At 63.0% G+C, this 21,146-nt stretch overlaps 1 protein-coding gene across 17 annotated transcripts; it reads left to right on the top strand.

The window, feature by feature from the left end:
- The first annotated feature begins 5 nt into the window (after positions 1-5).
- On the top strand, positions 6-20,862 carry PHLDB1 (pleckstrin homology like domain family B member 1). 17 transcript variants are annotated; one of them, XM_041458192.1, is made up of 27 exons: positions 1,034-3,013; positions 3,284-3,469; positions 4,668-4,766; positions 5,166-5,289; positions 5,357-5,527; positions 7,363-7,488; positions 8,816-9,900; positions 10,624-10,866; positions 10,940-11,077; positions 11,203-11,340; positions 13,183-13,311; positions 14,496-14,651; positions 14,765-14,875; positions 15,005-15,094; positions 15,600-15,722; positions 16,448-16,585; positions 17,024-17,179; positions 17,571-17,738; positions 18,037-18,153; positions 18,233-18,350; positions 18,557-18,601; positions 19,003-19,294; positions 19,399-19,489; positions 19,570-19,716; positions 19,830-20,049; positions 20,125-20,210; positions 20,466-20,862. In XM_041458192.1, the coding sequence occupies exons 2-27, from the start codon at positions 3,383-3,385 to the stop codon at positions 20,604-20,606; spliced, it is 4,539 nt and encodes a 1,512-aa protein (XP_041314126.1). In that variant the 5' UTR covers positions 1,034-3,013; positions 3,284-3,382; the 3' UTR covers positions 20,607-20,862. The 17 variants fall into 17 exon arrangements, with proteins under 17 accessions (XP_041314136.1, XP_041314126.1, XP_041314130.1 ...); XM_041458202.1 differs by lacking the exons at positions 1,034-3,013; positions 3,284-3,469 and adding an exon at positions 6-160; XM_041458196.1 differs by lacking the exon at positions 3,284-3,469.
- The last annotated feature ends 284 nt before the right edge of the window (positions 20,863-21,146 follow it).

Genomic DNA, 21,146 nt, shown 5'->3' with positions numbered 1-21,146 from the left:
CTGGCTGGGGGTCGTGAGGTCCTTCCGGAGCCGGGACCGGTCAGCCCTGGCGGGGGCGGGCCGCGCCGGCCCCGTTGGGCGGGGACGCGGCGGGGCCGCCAGTGCTGGACGGTGGAGCGGCGGCGGAGCTCGGGAAGGGCTGTGCGGCGGGGGGAGCGAGGTGAGCAGCCGCTGGCAGGGGGTCGGACACCCCCCAGTTTGTGCCCCAGGCCACCGCTGCCCTTGGGGAGCCTGTGGGGCTGGGTCAGTGTCCTGTAACGCCAGGAGTCCCCGGTGCTGTGGGACGTGGTGGGGGCAAGAGAAAGCTCGGCTGCCTTGGCCTGTGTTGGGGCTGGCTGTGGGACATGTTGGGGCTCCCTGCTCCCTGGGGTGCCTTGGGAGGGGTGCAGGAAGGAGCTGCAGACAGGGAAGTAGGAAAAACACGGTCAGCCATAAAACCAATCATTGCACAATGTTTTGGTGGTGTGTGGGTGGGCTGGGAGCTGGTTCCGGATCCAGTGGTCCACGTCAGTGGTGGGTTTGCTGGTGTGGGAGCCCTGAGAGCAGCTCGGTGTTGGAAGGTTCTCCCGTCCCCAAATCCTGCTGCAGCTCATGGGCAGTCACAGGAGGAGATGGTGCTTGGCCCATGGCCACCACTGCTGTCTCTGACACCTCTTGGGGAGCCTGGGAACAGTACTGGTCTGGCTGGATCCTTCCTGCTCTGTGGCTGGATCTTGTTTACTCCAGCTTCCTGCCACACTCCTGCCACAGCCCCTTCAGCTGCTGTCAGAAAGCCAGAGGAATCTGCTGTCCCAGAAGGTCCAGCTGCTGTGCTGAAGGGCCAGTGTCCCACTCCTCCAGCTCCCTGCAAGCCCCCAGCCCTCTCCGAGCACTAGGCAGAGGCTGCAGGGGGCAGATCCCCTGGCTGAGCACCGCGGGCACTAGCAAGGCAACACGGCTGGCTACTTTTTGATAACTCCCGGTACATTTGAGTTTGCTGTGTGGTGCCCTATGTTGGTACATGTGGGAGGATGGATTGTAGGAGAATAAAGATAGTGCTGAAGGCAATCTCACCCCTGAGGAGTTGCAACTGTACTAATTACCAAAGAGTAGGAACGGCCCTGCCCTTAATAGGGCACAACTGTGTCCAGTAAGGATGGGTGTTATAAAAGAGTGGGTTAGCTGGGTGAGAGCTGGAGTTTGTTGGCTGTGCTGAGAGGAGGAAGGGTCAGGTGGTCGTGCAGAAGAAGTGTGGGGCAGCAGGGGCAGGGCACCATGCAGGGGGATGGAACCACAGTATTGCATGGCAAGGGATCCTTGCTGGCAGCCAGAAAGAGGAGAGTGATCAATGCCTGATTTGGAAAGGTGAGGTTCACCCCACCCCTTTACCAGCTAACAAAGGGCTGGGTGATGGGTTCGTGCCAGGGGTTGGGTTCAAGACCCATCAAGCCCATCCTATGTCATGGTCCCCAAGATGTTGTCAGTGTGGGTTGCAGATGCTCCTTCTGGCCTGCAGGAGAGAAATTGTCATTTTGGTATGAGAGCATTTTGAGGAGCAGCTCTCCATTGTGCAGTCTTATGAGGGAGCTTGTGTCTGTGCTGTGATGTCTGGAGGCAGTGCTGATGCTGGGGTCAGTGCTCGAGCTGCAGCGGTGGTCGGGTCTGTGTGCCTCAGCGGCCCTCGGGGGGTGCTGGCTGCCGGAGGCAGGGCTGCACGCCCTCCCCGACCCGAGCACAGGGTGAGCATCCACCACTCTGTGGAGACCCCGGAGCGCGGGCCTCGGCCGGAGCACAGCTGTGCTGCAGTGGTGCAGGAGCCCTTCTCCGGAGCGATGAAATCAGCGGGTGTGGCCAGGATTCCTCAGCTCCCGCCGGAGCTGTCTGGTGGCTGATTTATGGTGGTGTTATTGCCAGGATCATGGCGTTGTCCCAGCAACCGCAACGCAGCCCCCACCGTCCCTCGCCTGGGTGGGATGGGGCTGCCTGGGTCTCCCCGACTCAGTTGTCAGCCCCAGACCGGGAGGCAGAGGCCAGGAACAGCTCCTCACTCGCCTCTGCTTTTGTGCAGGAGACAGGCTCCCCCTTGCCAGCGGCCGGCGGAAGGGCCGGTTGTTTACTAGGGCAGAGGGTGTGGGAAGGGGTGAGCACCCGAAGCGCATTAGCAGATGGGGAGCAAGCAGGCAGCCAAGTTGGCTGGAGGCTGCGATGCTCCGCCGTGTGCACCCCTTAGCTCGGCCGCTCGGGCTTCCTTGTGACTCATCCAGCCAGCCACAAGTGGGGGTGAGAGGCCGTGCGAGGGGGTGCCATGCGCCTGGCTCTGCCATGCTTCATCCCAGCATGGCTGATACTGCATGGCATGGCCTGCCAGTCCGTGCTCCTTCATGAGCACGGGCTGCATGCCCCTGCCCGTGTCCTGCCCGGTGGCACACAGTGCAGCTCTGGGGTCTGCTGGTACCTCATGTGGGGTGAGTCAGGATGCGCTGTGCCCAGCTTGGGTCTGGGTGGGCAACAGCAGGTCAGACAGGAGTGGACCCCCAGAGCCCCCCTGCCCACGTGGGCTTGGGGCAGGCAGGCACTGCAGCCTGTGGGCAGTGGGATGCAGGGGCTCCCCGGAGCACCCTGGGGCAGCATGTCTGTGTGCAGCCGGCTCTGCATCCGTGAGGCTGGGCGTCCTCCCAGGTGAGGCTTTTGGCCGTGCCAGGTGAAGAAAGGGGCTTTTGTCTTCCAGGAGGCCGGGGCTGAGTAGGCAGCCCTGCGTGGGGTGCTCGAGGACCGTGGGCTGTTCGGTGGTAACCGAGCCCGACCCCTTGGCATTTGCTGCCTCCACCGCTTCCCACGGAGGGAACAAGCGGCGCGTTCTGCAGGCGGCGGCGGGAGAAGAAAGGCCGCCTTGTCCGGCCGAGCAGTGGGGCGCCGGCTGGGGCGGCCGCGCTCCCGCCCCGCATTCCTGCAGCAGAGCCGGCTGGAGAGGGGCTGCATCCCCGGCAGGACGGGCTGGGGTGACGCAGGCGTTCCCTGTGTGCTGCCGGGACAGGTGAGGGGCTCTGTTGGAGGGCAGTGTTGTGGGACTGGGGGCGTTGGGAAGCGATGGGATGCCAGGGTCATCCTCCAGCTCATGGGCAGGGGGGCTGCTTGTGGAGTGGGGGTGTTGGTGGAGAGTTTGGGCAGCAGGCAGCAGAATCGGAGACGATCCCCCAGGTGGACGGGATGGGGGTCCTCCATGGTTCTCACCAGTACAACCATGCTGGGAAGGAGTTAACACCGGCACAAGATCCCACCCTGGCCCCGCTCCCTTCCTCTGCAGCAGCCTGGCCCCTCCTGGCTTTTCCTCCTTCCTGAGCATTGTGACGGGACGTAGGTGTAAGTGCGGGGCAGGGGCTCGGCTGGGCCGCGGGGTCTCCAGATGCTGGGCAGTGCGGCACCCCAGTGCCTGGGGAACATGGGCACCCTGCCGCGGAGGGTCCCGCTCGGCACCCGGACCAGGTGGCAGGTAAGGAGGGAGAGCAGGGATCCTGCCTCGGCAGCCGGCGAGCACCCGTGAACTGCTCTCGGGGTACTTTATCTCTACGCCCCCCCTTGCCCCAGCTGAGCTGTCCCCCTCCCACGAGGTGTGGCTGTGGTCCCCACGGAGCCCTTGCTGTGGGGCGGCCAGTCCCGCTGTCGCAGGAGACGCCCGGGTTTCATCCAGGTCCTGGATCCCACGCCTGGTGTTTTCCAGCGTTTCATTTTTTCCACAGTGTGTAATAGCGGTTCACTCGCCCCCGCAGCTGAGCCCAGTGCTGGACGAGCGGGGGGGTCCCTCCAGGGGCTGGCTGATGCTGGCGAGAGCCGAGCCCGGGGCTCCTCCTGGCGGCCCCGGGACCGGAGCCTCCTAACGGGGACGGAGCGCTTCCTATGCACGCTGCCCGGGAAGGGTTAAGCCTCAGTCAACTAGTCCAGGGCGGAAGGGAGGGACGTGGGGAGCAGCAGACGGTAAATTTAGATCCTTGGAGCATCCCGACATGGCGTGAGTGCCGGGTGACGGAAATTGTTCCTCCTCGAGTTGCCTCCCACTCACGCAGAGAATGTGAGGCAGCATGGCCGTTCCATGGGTGGTGGCCCTGCCTGCTGGCCACAGGCCATGGCCACATGGGCAGGGGTATGAAACACTCAGCTGGGCATGTGCACTGTGAGCTGCTGCTGGACTGTGTGGGAGCAGAGGCATGTGCCTGGGTGCCAGAGCTGGGCACTGGTGGCATGGACAGGGGTGCCCAGGTGTTGCTGGGGTCAGCCAAAACCTGTGCTTGTGTCTGCTTTTCCAATGACAGCCATTGGGGTCTGGCTGCCCACAGCTCTTGGCGTTTAAAGCATGCATTTCCAACACCATGCCCCCAGAACTGAGTGCGTGTGTAGTTTTCCTTCCCGGACTATCTTGTCCTGACGCCTGGCACATGCATGGGTCTCCTCTGGTGGATGGGGATGTGTGCCTGGGTAGGATGCATGCCTTGGCAGGCAGGGATGCTCACGGGCTTCAGGCAGCTGCTGACATGATGAAGACAGGAGCTCAGGACGGTAATCCTGTTGGTGGCAAATGCTGGTTTGGAATGGGTAGGGTTTGTGCTCAGGCTGCTGCCTGGGATGTGCAGGAAAAACACATCAAGGCCATGCCCAGCGTGGTCACTCGTGCTGCCATTCTGTTTCTCTGGCAGCCCGTGTCCGGTACCATCCGACGTCTCCAAGCAGGCACCATGGAGGCATCTGGCAGGACCCCTACCAGCCCAACCCACAGAGTCCAGACTGTCATGCAGGTGAGCACACAGGATCACAGGACCTGTGCTCTGTGGAACAGGGCGATCTGGCTGGAGTCCACCTCTGCAGCCAGCCCTGCCACCGGCCTCAGCCAATCCTATTACGGGATCCCCAGCAAAGCCCATTCAGCTAAGCGGCTGCAGCTGGGATCCTCTTAGATGCAGCCCAAGCCCCATGGATCTCCAGCTCCCGTGGCAGCTCGCCTCAGCTTCCCGGGATAGGTAGCACAGGCAGGAGAGCCCTCCCCTCCTACGTCTTGCTGCTGGACAGTCCTGCTGGCATGTGGCTGTGCCTGGGCATTGATCCTGCTGTTTTGGAGCAGCTCAGCCAGGTGGGCAGTGCAGGGGACTGGGCTGCAGCTGCAGGAGCTGTGAGCATCCCTCCCTCTCCTCCTACAGAACAGCCCCCTGGACCTGATCGACACAGGCAAGGGGTTGAAAGTGCAGACCGAGAAGCCACATTTGGTGAGCCTGGGCAGCGGGCGGCTCAGCACTGCCATCACACTCCTGCCCCTGGAGGAAGGTGAGTGCCGGGGGTCTCCATGGGCGCGCTGGTGACAGAGACACTGAGACGCCCTCTCTGCTGGCAGGGAGGACCACCATTGGCACGGCTGCGACAGACATCGTCCTGCAGGGCCCCGGGCTGGCGCCCCAGCACTGCTACATCGAGAACGTGCGAGGGACACTCACTCTGCACCCCTGTGGCAACGCCTGTGCCATCGACGGCGTGCCGCTCCAGCGGCCCACGCACCTCAGCCAAGGTAGGAGCAGGCCGTGGTTCACCAGAACCCTTGCCTGTGGAGTTGTGCCGTTGAGTATTGGGGTGTTTGAGGAGCCATCCAGTAACTGCATATCCCAGCCAGCGTACTCCTGGGCTCCATGCTGTGCGGTGGGAACCTGCCAGGTCCTGGCACGGTTTGAGAGCTGCCTTTGCTGCGTGTATCAAGTGCGGTGGGAAGGGAGAGACCCGGGCGGGCTTTGAGGAACAGCAGAGATGCTGAGCCAGCTTTGGGAAGGGAGATGACAGAGGAAAACACCCCAGTGTCCTCCCGACGGGTGGCTGCCGGGACACCGCTGCTCTGCCTGCGTGGCTGCGGGGCTCGGACCCGGCCGCCCCCCCGGGCCGCTCCCAGGGAGCGCGGACAAAGCCTCAGGCCCGTCCCCGCGATCCCCGCCCTCCACAGCTCCCGTCTCGCCTCCCGGGGAGGACCCTCGGGCGGGGCGGGCGAGGCCCGGCCCCCCGTCCCTCCCCGGGGGCGGGCGGCGCTGCCCGGGCGGCGGCGGCGGCGGCGGGGCGAGGTGAGTGCGGTGCCGCGGCCACGCGTGTCCGCGCCGGGCGGGGCTCGCTCCCGCTGCTCCGCGGGGCACGGAGCCGTCGTGCCCCCGCAGGCGCTGTCGCCGCGGTCCCCCCGCGCCTGCCCCGGTCGCTCCCGGGAAGGGGGGACCCACCCGCGTGGGCGCTGCCGCGGGCGCCCCCCGGGGACAATGGGAGCCACGTGGCCGCCGGAGGAGGCTCCGGCCGCGGGGCGCTGCCGGGTCTCGCCGGTGCCGCAGCAGGCAGCGAGGGCCACGGTAGGCTGCGGGGTGCGGGCAGGGGTCAGCCGAGCTGCCCATCCTGCTGTCCCCGGGGGCAGGCAGGGACGTGGCGGAGCAGGGACAGCATCTGTGCAGGCCACAGCGGAGTGAGCTGCGGGGCTGTCAGGCCGATGCTCGTGGTGCAGGTTGGTGGTTACTCGCTTTGCCGGGGCGACCTGTGGCTCCACTGGTGCCGGCACGTGGGGAAGGAAGGCACAGGGCAGTGCTGCATCTCTCCGGCACAGCCGCTGCCAGGCTGGGCGTCGGCACTGCTCCCTGGCAGGCAGGATGCCCTCGTTCAGCCGGGGTGAGCAGGACTCCGTCCCGCCCTGTTGCTTAGACAGGAGAAACAGGCCCCTGCGACGGCGATAGCTGTTAGTCTGTAGTGCCTCTCGCTCTCCTTGCTGCGAGCTGGGCTGACGGGTGCTCCATAAAACATGTCCCCTCCGGCGAGGGATTTTCAGCAGCGGCTGTTGGTATGGAGCGAGCCTCTCCCCAGAGCCCTGGCAGGCGCTTCAAAGTGGGGTGTGTCGGCAGCAAGCCGCCTTCTAGCCGCCTGATGCTCCCCGCTGCCAGCACATGCCTCCCCAGCGCCACGGGCAGCAGGTGAGCGCCCACGGCTGCGCTCCCCTTCCCTTCCTGAGCTGCCTTCCTCCTCGGGCTGCTCGGCAGCCTTGCCCCAAGAGGGCTGCTGCTTTGGGCCCAGAAGAGACGCTTTGCAAGCAGGGACAGGAGCTGTCTTGTCTGCAGCTGGCAGCCACGCAAGCCCTGGAGTGCCGCCAGCTCCCCCGCGGCCCCCGGCGGGGACCCCAGCTGTGCCTGCGCCTGGGATGCGCTGCCGGCAGCTGCTGCAGAGTGACCTGGATTTCAGCCTCCCCCTAAGCCTCTGCTGACAGCAGGAGCCCGCTCCCTTCCCGAGGGCGCATCTTCGGGCGAGCAGTGCCCGACTGCCTCCCTGCACTCTCCGGAGCTACTCCGATATTGTCGGCTGGCATCTGAACCCTCTCTCCTCTCTCCCAAGGGTGCACCATCTGCCTGGGCCAGGCCACCTTCCTCCGCTTCAACCACCCTGCTGAGGCCAAGTGGATTAAGAGCATGATCCCAGCGGGGGGCAGAAGCCCATCGGCTCTCTACGGGCTGCCAGCAAGTAGGTGACCCTCCCTTGTCCCAGGCAGGGCAGGGCAGATGCTGAAGCGCTCCCTGACCCATCAGCCCAGTGCTCTCCCAGCCCTGTCCTGTTGCACTCAGGCTCACACCCGGCTGTGGTGTGCCATCCGTCAGCTCAGCCCGCTGTGGCAGCTGCACTGGTATTTGTTAATGATTAATATCACCTCCAAGAGGTTGACTGTGGGGGCACTGAGGCATGGCTTTCACTTCTGCCCAGCCTGGCCATGGCAGAGCCATCGCCCGTCGGAGCCCCCCCGCTGCTTGGAGGCAGTGTTTGTGTGCTGGAGTGGCTGTGCTGGGGCTGTGAAGGCCATTCTGGCTGCTGCCCTTCATCTCATGAGCTTATCTTGCTGTGTCTGCCTGTCCGTGGGGCAGTGGGCCAGGTGCCAGTACCGTGTCTGGCTCCCAGGGATGTCCAAATCTCCAGCACTGATCCCTGGGCTGGTAGCCCTTATCCCTGCCCCAACCAGCACACCCTGGCACAGGGAGAGGAGCTTGGCTGCCTTCCCGTGCCACGTGTGTGTTGGGAAGGCAGCATGCCTGCAGCTGGGGGACGGGAGGAGGGACACGGGGAGGTGCTGTGGCTGAGGAGCATCATGCAGCCATGCAGCATCCCTGTGGGCCCTGCATGCTCACTCTGCCACGCAGGACTGGGTGGGATCACACTGACAGGGCTGTGGCACATCTTTCCAGGCCCGAAGGCAGTGCCAGCTGCCGTGGGGGAGCTGCTGGGTGCCAGGGGGTGACGCAGCCCGGGTGGCACGCTGTCCTGGCTGGGCTCCGTGCCTGCTGCCATTCGCTGTTCCCTGAGTGACAGGCACATCGGTGCTGCGCAGGGAGCACGGGGCGGCCCAGGCAGGGGCACCCTGGCCGGGGTGTGGAGAGGCTGAGGGCGACGTGGTGGTGGGTCTGGACGTGCTGCAGGTCAGCAGCCTTTGGCTATTGCACCTCTGACCCCTTGCTGGGAAGCCAGAGTGTGCAGGGGTGGTGGGTGCCAGTGGGGGGTGAGGGCAGCTGCTCTCCAGAGAGTGGAGCAGGGAGCTGCGACGCAGGGAGGGCAGCTGTCCTCTCAGGTTTCTGTCTCCTGGGTGATGGGGCTAGCGGGATTCCAGCCTGCTCCCTGCCCCACTCCCCAGCTGGAGTGGAAAGGGTGGCAGCGGGGTGCAGCAGAGAGGGGCTGCGACCCAGCTCTGACTCTGCAAGGCTGCATGTAAGGATGATGCCAGGCTGCCCCGTTGGACCCGGCCCAGGCAGGGGCTGCGGCGGAGTCACACCACACTGATGCCTTCTCCTTTGTTTCCCTGCAGAATCTGAGGCCCTGGTGAATGGTGGCCACCAGCTGTCAGAGCGTGGGTGTCACAGCCACAGCTCCCTTGTCAGCTCCATCGAGAAGGACCTGCAGGACATCATGGACTCGCTGGTGCTGGAGGAGTCTGCAGCCCCTGGCATCCAGAAGCCGCCTGCCTGCGGCCGATCCCCCCTCTCCCCCGTGGTGAATGGGGGTGGGCGCTGCCTCCTGTCCCCCCCGCCCAGCCCTGGGGCCGCTTCGGGGGGCTCCAGCTATGAGAATTTTTCTCCCCTGTCCTCCCCAGCCAGCAGCAGTAGCTACACCAGCCCCTCACTCAGCAGCCAAGAGCAAGGCCCAGCCGTGCCGCCCCCTCTCCCGCTCCGCTCCTCCAGCTACAACCACACTGTCCAGCCGCCGGCCCTGCCTGCTGGGCCTTCTAGTGAGCCTTGGCCGGCTGAGAGGCTTGGGGACCAGCGGGTGGGCAGCCCCCGGCTGACGCCCAGGGCGGCGCCGCGGCCACGCGTGGCCCTGCAGGAGCGGCCCCCCAGTCCCTTCCGGGAGCCGCGGGACTCTGTGGCCCCCAGCCGGCAGCCCACCGGCAGGGTGGTCCCAGAGGCCCGGCTGCAGCCCCCCGAGAGCCCACGGGTGGCCCGGAGGAACATGGAGAGCATGCGGGAGCTGCCTCCCCTGAGTCCCTCCTTGTCACGCCGGGCTGCCAGCCCCCGGCTGGCCCCTGACACCCCCTCCCCACAGCCCCGGCTGGGCAGGGAAGTGCCTGGCAGTCCCCGTGCCAGGCGCAAGGGCCTGGAGGAGTCGAAAGGTGCTGGGGGTCCTTCACCCCCGCTGCTGTCAGAGAACCCCACGCGCCGGCCCAGTTTCGGTACCTGCCTGAGCCCAACGTACGGGCTGGGCTCCCCAGCTGTGCCCTCGCCCCGGCAGAGCCCCCGCGCCCCCAGGAAGCCTTTGGGGGACCCACGGCTGCCAGCGGGGTCACGGGAGCGCAAGAACAGCATCACTGAGATCAGCGACAACGAGGACGAGCTGCTGGAGTACCATCGGCGGCAGCGGCAGGAGCGGGTCCGGGAGCAGGAGATGGAGCGCCTGGTGAGCCTTGGGGCTGGGAGGGGACACGTTTGAGTGTGGGACACCCTCTTTGCAAATAGCTGTTGGTGTTTGCTGCTTTGAAACCTGGCCTTTGCCTCTTGGGGATTTGCCACAGCTGCCAGGCTGCTGGCTTACCCGGGGGATTATGGCCAGGAGCAGCCATCGGTGCTCAGCAGCTCTCTGGAAATACAAAGCCCCCAAATTACAGCAGCCTGTGGAAGCTGGTGGGGCTGGCATGGCCCCATGGCTACTGGCCAAAATGGTGGCACCCCTGCCTTTGCAAAACTCTCCACATCTTGTCCGTCCCTGCCCGGGCCCATCTGCTGGTGGTGGTGCCGTGGCTCTGTGGACATTGCATCTATATTTAGGGCTGGTGGAGTTTTTATGGAACTGGCATCTGCCTGGATGAGGCTTGCCGAGTCTCCGCCAGTCCTGCGGGCCGAGCCGCCGGGCCGTGTTTGCTCAGCCTGACTCACGCCTGGCGCGGGCAGCCTGAGTCACCGCCTGGAAATAGCGGCGGCGCTCGCCTGCAATCAGCCCAGCTCCGGCTCCCAGCACATCGCGTGCCTGGCTCGGCTGTGGGGTCAAGCCGGCTGCGTTGTGTTTGTAATGCTGCCTGCCCATCCCAGCGTGCGCGCCCGCATTCTGGTGGGCACCGTTGGCACAGGGTTGTGCCTGCTCCTGCCGCAGCGCGTGCTGGATGGGGACTGCTCTTCCTTACAGGAGCGGCAGCGCCTGGAGACCATCCTGAACCTCTGTGCTGAGTACACCAAGACAGACGGCGCTGAGCCTGCTGATGTGCACAGGCTCCTGGCTGGTGACACAGATGCTGGCCAGTGGGTGCCCAGGGGTGCCACGGCTCTGGGCCATGCTGCTGAAGAGCTGCAGCAGAGGGAGAGCTTGGAGAGGTCGGATGAGGAGAACCTGAAGGAGGAGTGCAGCAGCACTGAGAGTACCCACCATGAGGTAAGGGGACATTGGTGCCATTCTGTTACCGTGCCGTGCTGTACTGTGCCATGCCAATCAGCCCTTTCCACAGCACGAGAAGCTGACAGGCCCCCGGGCCAAGGAGGCACAGCGGCTGGAGGAGGAGCGTGCCGGTGTCCTGGGACGCCTGGACCAGCTGAAGGGTCGTGTCAAGGAGCTGGAGCAGCAGCTGCAGGAGACATCGCGAGAGGTGAGAGGTCAGGGGACACTGCTGGGTCCCCTGCTGCTTGCTGCCCTTACCAGTTAGCACTAAATCCTAAGGGTAAGAGCTAGATGCAGCTGGAGCAGCAATCCTGACAGGCTTTGGCTGTCCAGGCAGAGATGGAGCGGGCGCTGCTGCAGGGTGAGCGGGAGTCGGAGGTGCTGCGGCTGCGGCAGGAGCAGGAGGCAGCGCAGCAGCTGCAGGAGAAGCTCTCCAGCCTGGACGCCAGCATCCGCAAGGAGCGGGACAAGGTGAGCCCAGTCACAGGTTCCCATCGTCACCAGCTGTGCCATACCCTCCGTGGCACTCACAGCCAGTGCTGCAATGCCTCATGCTGCAGCATTCCCCTGTGGACATGTTCTCCAGACCCTGGGCTCCCCAGAGGCTTTGGGGAGCAGCCGCTGTGGTTTGCATTTTGGGGGGATCTGTCTGTCTGTCTGGGCTTGGTCAAACAGCCCTGCTGGAGGAGAGCACAGCCAATGCTCAGGGAGCATTTCAGCTGCTGCCTGTTGCTCTGGTGGGGAGACTGAGGTGTGAGGCTTTCCAGATGGCTGCTGCCTGCGCGGGCAGTGCCGAAGCAGAGGCCTCGGCTCTCTCTGTTACCTGTCCTCGCTAGGGAACTGCGTCTTGCAGCAAGTCACCTCCTCTGCTGCGCCTTTGTGTGTGATGGCAGCTGTTGCTGTGGTGTTCGGCTTGCTGGAGGTGGCTGGGAAACCACTGCAGGTGTTCGGCGTGGTGGCTTTGGGAGGGGTCCTGGCCCCCATCCCCGATGTCGCCTGTGGTGCAGTGACTGCCTGAAGGCACCCACGAGCTGTGTGTGTGGCATGTTTGTGCCAGCTGCTGGTTGCTGGCTATCCCACAGCCTTGCAGGCAGTGTGGCATGGCCTTGTCGAAGGGAGAGCTGCTGGGATCTGGTTCTCTGCTGCCTGAGGCCATTGTCCCTGTGCAGCCTATGCCAAGGTCCCACCAGCAGCTCTGTGCCACTGTCATGTGCCATCAATGTCCCTTGGGGTCTGGCCAGCCCCAAGGCTGTTGGGGTGCCTGTGGCCTGGCAGAGTGGCCATTGGTGCCTCCCAGTGGTGCTCCTACAGCATTTGGGGTTTTTGTTCTGGTTTTGGTCTTCCAGCCCTTTGTAGGTATCTTCTGTAGCCAGGGACAGCCTCATGCGGAGCCAGGAGAGGAGCGCAGGGAAAGCCCTCTCCCAGCCTCTCTGCTGACCTAACCACCCACTTTTCTAACCCATCTGCACTACTCACACTAACAGTGCCTGCTCTGAACTCTGCCACCACCTCTGACATTTCTGCATGTCCAGGAGCCCCCAGGCAATCCACAGCTCCTCTCTTGGGGCATCTGCCTGTACCAGCCTTACCTCCCTGGCAGCATGTCCCCTCATAGCCCTTGTCATGATGTCCCATCTCTGTGTGGAGCACAGGGTTCCTTGCAGCAAGCATTTCTCAATGCCAAGCCTCTGTAGGGTACCACCAAACCTGTGGGTGGTTCCCCTCTGCCAGTCCCATGTTCCTGGCCCCATTTTACTGCTCCTGTGGCCAGGCCCCTCATCCCAGGTCCAGGAGTCAGTGTCTGCTCTGCTGCTGACTCATCATAGCCTGAGCATCTCTTGCTGGACCACAGCCTCCTGTTTTCGCTGCTGCCCTCTCCTTCTGATGGCTGAGGGTGGTCCATGACCCCAGGCTGCATTCAGGACCTGCAGTTCCCAACTGGTAGCAGTTAACAAAGCCCATTAGTGGTTATTGTGATGCAGCCTGTGCAGGATTGGGATGACTTGAACCATACTATCAGTTGATCTTTTTGCTGCCTGCAAGTTTGTTCTTGGAAGCACAAAGCTGAGGTCAGGGGCTGGCTTTAACTCCTCTAACACTGCTTGGCCAGCTCCCGTGTCTCTTGATCTCTCGATCCCCCTGTACATGGCATGTAGCTGCCATGATGCTCCTTCTCCTGAGCCCCCTGTGTCTCCAGCTGAGCCCCTCTCTAACTCACAGCTTCTGCATGGCGCCCATTTGAGAAGTGTGTCTTCTTTTTTTTTTTTCCCTTTTTCTTTTCTTTTTGTTTTGTCTTGTTCTCCCCTGATTCAGGAAAGGGCAAAGGTTGATGCTGAAAGGAAGGAGCTAGAGCAACTCCAGGCGCTTTACCATGAGTCGAAGAGCCACCTTGATAAGTGCCCCGAGTCAATGCGGGAGCAATTGCAGGAGCAGATGCGAAGGGTCAGTGTCTCCCCCACCCCTCCCGGACCATGGCCCACCTCCCTCCGCTCCAGCTTAGGCCAGCTCTTCCCTGCCAGCCGGGGCTGCACTGGGAGCGTCGCACCCGGGCTGGAGGCGGCTGGCACCGGGCACCATCGTCCTGGTAAGCTTGCCGCTCGCCCGGGCCCGGCTCGGCAGAGCTCCTCGGGACCCGCACAGCTCCTCGGGACCGGCAGGGCACCAGCATGGACCCTGCCGAGGAGGGCAGGCTGGGGAGTCTTGGGGGCTGCTGCATCCTCATCTGGCTGCCTCCAGCTGTTTCCTGAGAATGTTTCTTTACACAGTGACGTTGATCCATGTTACTGCTAGTCCTCAGCATTTTTCCTATTACCTGGTATTTTCTGGAAGTGGTTGACTTTTCCCCAGCCCATGGCTAGTGCCTGCTCAGATAAACCCACATTGCCACAGCCTGCTCCAGCCAGGCACTCACATTCTGGATGAGGGTCTGGTGTAGAGTGGGCAGGGGGGTGATGGAGCAGTGTCTGCGTGTGGGAGCCCTCAGAGGCACCACATCAGTGCTGTGCCCGTCTCACAGAGCAGGGTGAAACACATCCCCGTGGGCTGCATGGCACAGTGGCTGCCAGGGTGGCACTGGCAGGCCCAGAGCTGAGTGCTGCCACGTGCTGTCGGTGCATGAAGGCTGGAATGACACACAGGAGTTTGTCCAGCATGGTGCTTGTCTGTTGGGGCTTTGCCACCTGCAGGCTTGGTGACACAGTGTGGCTGTTGGTGGTTACGCTGGCACATGGTGTTTTGTGACCTGTCAGGGCACGGCTTTAGCCCATACGTGGTTCAGCAGGGACAGCTGGTCTCCGAGGGCTGGTGAAGCCCCTGGCTGTGACAAGCTCATCTCATGGGGTGACTGCTCTGTGCTGGCCAGTTCTGGGTGCCTCCATTGCCTTCTTCTGACGGCAGACACTCCTGTCAGTATCTCTTGTGTTTCTGATGCCCAGCAGAAGGCAAAACTGCCTGCCTGCCCACACTGGGCACAGAGGACAGGCTTGGCCACCAGCTCTTGTTCCTGGCCAGCACCAGGAGGATGTGGAGGCACGCAGGAGGTTTTGCTGTGGGTGACCTGCCTGCAGGACGCGGAGGTGCCCATCCAGTGGGTCAGATCCACTCACAGTGCTCCTGTGTGTTCAAAGGAGGCAGAGGCACTGGAGACGGAGGCCAAGCTGTTTGAGGACCTGGAGTTCCAGCAGCTGGAGCGAGAGAGCCACCTGGAAGAGGAGCGTGAGGCGCGAGGCCAGCAGCTCCTGCAGAGCCGGGCTGAGTGCCACCGGAGCATCGCCCGCAGGAAGGTGGGGATGGCCAGCAGGACTCCACGTGGCTGGGCTGTGCCGGGGGTCGGGCATGGCCAGGCTGCGTGCCATGGCTCACCAGCACCAGCTCATCTCTGCTGCCTGCTCCCCAGGAGCGGGTGGCTGCCCTGGACGCCCAGGCTGCCCAGATCCGGCTGCAGAGTGCCCAGGAGGCCGAGCGCCTGGCCAGGGAGCGCAGCAGCGTCCTGCAGCTCCTGCAGAAGGTAATGCTGTGACTGTGGGCCCCTGAGGCAGGGGACAAGGGCCTGCCAGCTCTTGACAGGTTGCTGGCAGGCAGGGAGAGCTTGGGGGGTGACTGGCCAGCTGCCTCTGACCTGTCACTCCATGCGCAGGAGAAGGAGAAGCTCGTGTCTCTGGAGAGGCGATACCAGCTTGTCACAGGTGGCAGGAGCTTCCCAAAAATGTCCTCAGCTCTCCGGGAGGTAAGTGGGTAGAGGAGGCTGTGGTGCTTAGAGCTGCTCTCCTAAGCTGCAGCCATCAGTGAGGATGAGCCTTGTGCACCAGCAGCTTTGCTCTGCAGCAGTTCCTGTGTTCCCAAGTACCTTCTGACCAGAGCCAGGTGCTTCCAGCTGCTCAGTCTCTCCACGGGCTGCAGAGGTTGGGAGGGAGGAAGGGGAAATGCAACAGAGCAGCACATGGGACAGGATTGCCTAGGGTCCCATCGTTGCTGCAGAGCACGCATGGGGATGTCTTGGTGCTGGTCCAGGGGACTTTTAGGTGGAAGTGAATTGTCCCATTACCTTGCTTATGGCTCTGAATGGGGAGCCAGAACCACGATGCCCTCAGGGGCTGTGGTACTGCCTTACCTGCTGCTGGTAGAGGCACAAGATGGCAGAGTCCCCTCATGCCTGCCTGCAGTGGGACTCCTGCTGCTGCCACCTTGCTATCTGTGCCCACCTTGCCTACGCAACCTTTACCCTTCAACAGGAGACCCTCCACATCTCTGAACCTTATGAGCTGTTGGAGGGAACTAAGCCCCTGAGCCCCCTGCCAGCAGCAGCTGCCTCCTTAGCTTCTCCTGCCACCTACTCCTACCCCAAGGCACAAGAGGTAACTAACTAGAGGGATTAGCTGCATGTGCTTGCTCACTTACCCCCCCTGGCAGACACCCCTTTTGTGGACTGATGTCACCCCCAGGCAGCAGGGCAGCCCCACAGCAGCATGGCTGGAGCATTTATCATACAGGTCTCTGGCAGCCGTGCTCATTAACACTCAGTCCCTGATTCCAGGCGCTCTCCTGAGCCCGCTGGGCAGCCCAGTTCCTGCTGCTGCCCCCTGTTTTAACCCTGGTGCAGTGGTTTCCCCCTTGCTCATAGCTTGCCATCTGGCTGGGCACCTCCTGACAGCATCCTGTAGGGTCCTGCTAGCATGGCTTTTCCAAAATAAGAGCAAGTCCCCAGCTTTAGCACATTTGGTTCATAAAGGATGAGGAAGTGGATTTTAAGTTGGGTCAGCACAGCTCGAGGTGCCTCATCCAGTGCTGCTGCACTAGGGAGGACTTGTGGCCAGTGTCTGTGGAGGACCCTGAGGCATCCCTGCCCCTCGAAGGCGTTCAGCAAAGCTGCACTGAAGGCTGGAGCAAGATGGGTGCCAGCACACCCAGCCCAGCTTGAGCACCCCAAGGTGCTTGGGGACACCACGGGCAGCAGGGCAGGGCTGGGAGGCAGTGGTGGGGCAGGAATGCACAGGGAGGTTTGCTCCCACTGTGCAGTCAGTGCCGCGATGCCAGCACATGGGTCTAACTCTTCTCCTTCTCCCTTGCCGTGGATTTCTAGGAGTACATGAGGCTGTCTGACGTTTTCAGGTTCTGCAGCAATGCACATGGCCCCAGCCTGGACACTAAAGCTTCTGCTGCTGCCCCTGCTGCCGCTCAGCGCTCTTTCTTGCTTGCTGTAGCTCCCACAGCCAACGAGGTACCTGCCCAGAGCATGCTCGGGTCTGCTCCCTCGGGTCGCCCGCTGCATCCCAGGAGGGAGCCAGCTGCCCCTGCGTGCCCTGGGGCTGGGAGCCCACATCTCTGGGGTCAGGACGCTTGTGTGGCTGCAGCTGAGTGGGGAGCAGAGGCTCCAGCTGCCCAGTCTCCTCGCTGGGGTGCCCTTCTTGCCTGCTCTGGGTGCAGTGGCAGGGGGGAGCAGAGGGAGGGGCAGCCCTTTGTTTGTTGGATCCTGGCCTCGAGCGAGGAGGATCAGAGCGGGCCTGACCCAGTGCCCAGCAGCAGGGTGGCTGCAGCACCAACTGCTCTTCCTCCCAGGACAGTGAACCTTCCCGTGGGGGTTGGAGCTGCCTGCTCATTCCTCCGTGCCTGCTTGCCCTCGCTCTTACCCTGGTTCAATCTGCTTCTCTCTGCGCAGTATGTGACCGTGGAGCAGCTCTCGGGTATCCTGGGCAGCCTCCACACCCCTGCTGCTTCCCTGCTGGGCTGTACCCCTCCGGCTCCTTCATCCTCAGGCTGTGCTCCTCCTCTTCCTCCTCTTCCATCTCTCCCTTCTCCCTTCATCTCTGCAGAGGTTGGTGCCCTGTTTCCCTCCATTTGGCCCCTTGTACTCTCCCTGGGAGGTGATGGAGATGCACAGGAAGGGGTGAGCTGCAGATGGAGCTGAGCAGCAGCTCGGGCTCTTGACACCCTGCACACCCTTGGCTGTCCTGCCTGCTGCTCCACTGCCCTCAGGGCAGGGGGTCTTTGTGCTTGATCAGTTCTCACATTCTCTTGAGCAGCAAATGGCTCCTACAGCTGCTGGGACTTAGCCAGGGAGTGCACAGGATCCCCAGGGGTCTGCATGTTAAGTTTTGGGGGAATGGTGCAGGCATAGGCAGGAATGCTTCGACCTCTTCTCTTGTGCATCTGTCCCCCCTGCTGCATTTGTCCTTCATCCTTTCTCACGCAGCCTCTCTCTCCAGATGGAGCAGCAGCTGTTGGGAGGACCTGTGTGTCCCCCAGCTCTTGATTTAGAGAAGTGGTACCAGGAGGTTATGGCTGGCTTTGAGACCTCCTCTTCCTCTGTCTCTCCTCCTTCTTCCCCTCCTCCACTTCCAGCTAAAGCTCACTCCTCTCACCAGGCTCTGCAGGTAATCCTGGCTCTGTGCTGCCCAGGCTCAGGCTTTGGGGCCGCTGGTTGTGGCAGAAGTGGGGCAGTGTGGGGATGTTCCTGTGGACCCTGTACTCTGAGTGCTGCTGGGGCTCTGGCTGCCACAGCAGGCAAAGTCAGAGCAGACCTGTGGCCTGGGGTGGGCAGTCTCTGCCTCCTCTTCGGCTGCATCCCTTTGCCAGGATGGCACCGACGCAGAGCAGGATCTGGGGAGCCATCTGTCCGGGGGGACTTCTGCAGTTTCCCCATGTCTCTCTCATGTCTGTGTCTGTGCTCAGGTCTATCGTGCCAAAGCAGAGGGTGGTGCTGGTGCCCTCACCCCTCGGATGAAGAGTGGGACCCCTTCGTCCTCGCAGCTCAACCTCTCCGTGCTGGAGCGCAGTCCCTCCCCCAAGGTATGGCTGCCAGGGGGACCCAGGCTCCCTGGCCCTGGCTCTCACCTGCCTGGTGCCATCCCCATCCCCATCCTTGCAGCTGACCACCTGCTGTCCTGCCCAGGGCCCCCCCAGCCCGGCGGGCAGCCTGTCCCGCAACCTGGTGGCCACGCTGCAGGACATCGAGACCAAGCGCCAGCTGGCCCTGCAGCAGAAGGGTGAGCTCTGGCTCCTGTCCTGGCTCTGTGGGGTGGTGGGACTTTGGGAGATGCTATCCCCGCTGCCACTTGGGCAATGGAGACTGGAGCCTGGCCGAGGGTGGTGACAGCAGCAGTGCTCTGGCAGGATGCAGTGCCTCTCTCACAGTCTTGCTTTTCCCCCCTCTCTTTCCTCCTGACCCCTCCACCTGATGGCCCATCTGCAGCCAAGCTGCTCCCAGCAGAGCCCTTGCAGCCAGGCAATCTACCAGGTAGAGACGGGGGTTGACTTGGACTGCCTAGAGCAGCCTAGAGGCAGCAGCATGGCTGTTGGCTGGCACCTTCTGCCATACATAAGAGGGGCATGACCAGTCCAGGACCCCAGGTGCATCTCAACATCTGCTTAGAGACAACCCTGTGCATCCCCAGCCTGCTAATGCTTTGCCCTGCTCGTTCCTTACCAGCCTGGCGCATGTGCCCCCTGCTCCTGCCCAGACAGGTTGCAGTGCTTGCCAGAGAGCTGTGACAGCAGCTCCCACCTCTGCCCCTACCATGCCTTGGTGGTTCCAGCAGTGCCTGTAGTGTCTTCTGCCTGTGCCACCCCCTCGCCCACCATGATGTGGCTCTGAATGTGGCGCATTTGACTTGATGCTGTCATCTTGCCGTGGCCCAGGTCGGCAGGTGATTGAGGAGCAGAAGCGGCGGCTCGCAGAGCTGAAGCAGAAGGCAGCTGCTGAGGCGCAGTCCCAGTGGGAAGCCCTGCACGGGCAGCCCCCCTTCCCCGCTGCCTTCCCCCGGCTTGTGCACCACTCCATCCTCCACCACAGCCGTCCCCATGGCGCCGGGCCCCGCGCTGAGGAGCTGGACCATGCATATGACACACTCAGCTTGGAGAGCTCAGACAGCATGGACACCAGCATCTCCATCGGCAACAACTCTGCCTGCTCACCTGACAACATCTCCAGGTAATCCTGGGGCCAGCTCTGTGGCCAGGGGACAGCCTGCTGTGCTGGGATGCTGCTGGCTCAGGGTGCTTCCTGCTGGGGCAGCAGCTGTGGCTGTTGTGCAGTGCCAGCGGGATGGAGACAGGGAAGATTGAGGAGATGGAGAAGATGCTGAAGGAGGCACACGAGGAGAAGTCGCGGTTGATGGAGTCCCGGGTGAGTGGGGGCACCAGCGCCGTGGCTGGGTGGCAAGCAGGCCTGCAGTCCTCGGGGCTGAGTGCCATGCCTGCTGGCAGGAGCGGGAGATGGAGCTGCGTCAGCAGGCGCTGGAGGACGAGCGCTGGCGGCGGGAGCAGCTGGAACGGCGCCTGCAGGACGAGACCGCGCGGCGGCAGAAGCTGGTGGAGAAGGAGGTCAAACTGCGGGAGAAGCACTTCTCACAGGTGTGCTGCCGTGCCCCACTCAGCCTGGACACTGAGGCACGCCCGGCTGGCAGCGGAGGGACGGGGCTCTTGTCACCACGCGTGGCCTGTGCAGGGCTGTGTTGCTTTTGCAGGCTCGTCCCCTGACACGGTACCTCCCCATCCGCAAGGAGGATTTCAACCTGCGGCTGCACATCGAGTCCTCAGGCCACAGCGTCGACACCTGCTACCACATCATCCTGACAGAGAAGATGTGCAAGGGCTACCTGGTGAAGATGGGCGGGAAGATCAAATCCTGGAAGAAGCGCTGGTTTGTCTTCGACCGCATGAAGCGCACCCTCTCCTACTTCGTGGGTGAGTCCCCATGCCGCCCCCGTCCCCTCCCTGTGCCATCACCCACGGCCAACAGCAGTTCCCTCTCTCGGGCAGATAAACATGAGACAAAGCTGAAGGGTGTTATCTACTTCCAAGCCATTGAAGAGGTTTACTATGACCACCTCCGCAGTGCTGCAAAGGTGAGAGCTGGGCCCTGCCGCTGCTGGGGGCGTGCTGGCAGCCCTCTGCCTGGCCCGTTCTCTGTCCTCTGTCACGCTCTCTGAGGCAGCAGGGCAGCGCGTGCCAGGGATGCTCCTGGAATGGTCTGTGGCCCCCGATGGTGCCAGCTTGAGGGCACCAAGAGCAGGACCCCAGTGCTGGGCTTTGTGAGGGACCAGGAGGGGATTAGTGCTGCTCAGAGGGGAGCAGAGTGCTGATTTCATCCTCCCCTCCAGAGCCCCAACCCTGCGCTCACTTTCTGTGTCAAGACCCACGACCGACTCTACTTCATGGTGGCACCATCAGCCGAGGCCATGCGCATCTGGATGGACGTCATTGTCACCGGGGCAGAGGGCTATACCCAGTTCATGAACTGAGGGCGGTGCTGTGCATCCCAGATCCACCAGCTGCATGGACTTCGGAGCATCCCAAGCAGCCAGGAGCTCCTGAGGGGACCAGGGTCCCTGCAATGCCTCGTGCAAAGGGCTGTGCACACCGAGGTCGTGCACCTGCGTTGGGCGCAGCTGGGTGGCCCTGAGTGTTGCCTGTCCAGGCAAGGGAATAAGTTTTTTTATGTTGACTTTCTAGAAACAAACTTTATTGGAACAATATCAAAGTGCTGAAATGTAAAAAGCTGCCAAAGAGCTGCTGGGGCCCGAGCCGTGTGCCTTGGGGCGGTGCTGGCTTTGGGGCTGATGCTGGTGCTCGCTGCCGTGGTGTTCCAGGGAAGGAGAGGCCATGGGCTGCCCCGGCCTGGCCCCGTGCGGCGGGGACAGCCCACTGACCCCTTTTGTGAACCTTTTGTAATTTCGGAGCGCTGTCCCCCGGTGCTGGGGCCGGACGGGGGTGGCGGCGCGGACGGCCCGGTCATAAAGCGTTTCATGAACGAGGCTGTCCCTCCTGCGTGGGCTCCGAAC

The sequence above is a fragment of the Pyrgilauda ruficollis genome, unplaced genomic scaffold (assembly GCF_017590135.1).
Source record: "Pyrgilauda ruficollis isolate IOZ18807 unplaced genomic scaffold, ASM1759013v1 scaffold126, whole genome shotgun sequence".
Taxonomy (NCBI): Eukaryota; Metazoa; Chordata; class Aves; order Passeriformes; family Passeridae; genus Pyrgilauda; species Pyrgilauda ruficollis.
Note: the sequence above shows the minus strand (reverse complement) of the source record. Positions and strands in the feature narration are given on the sequence as shown.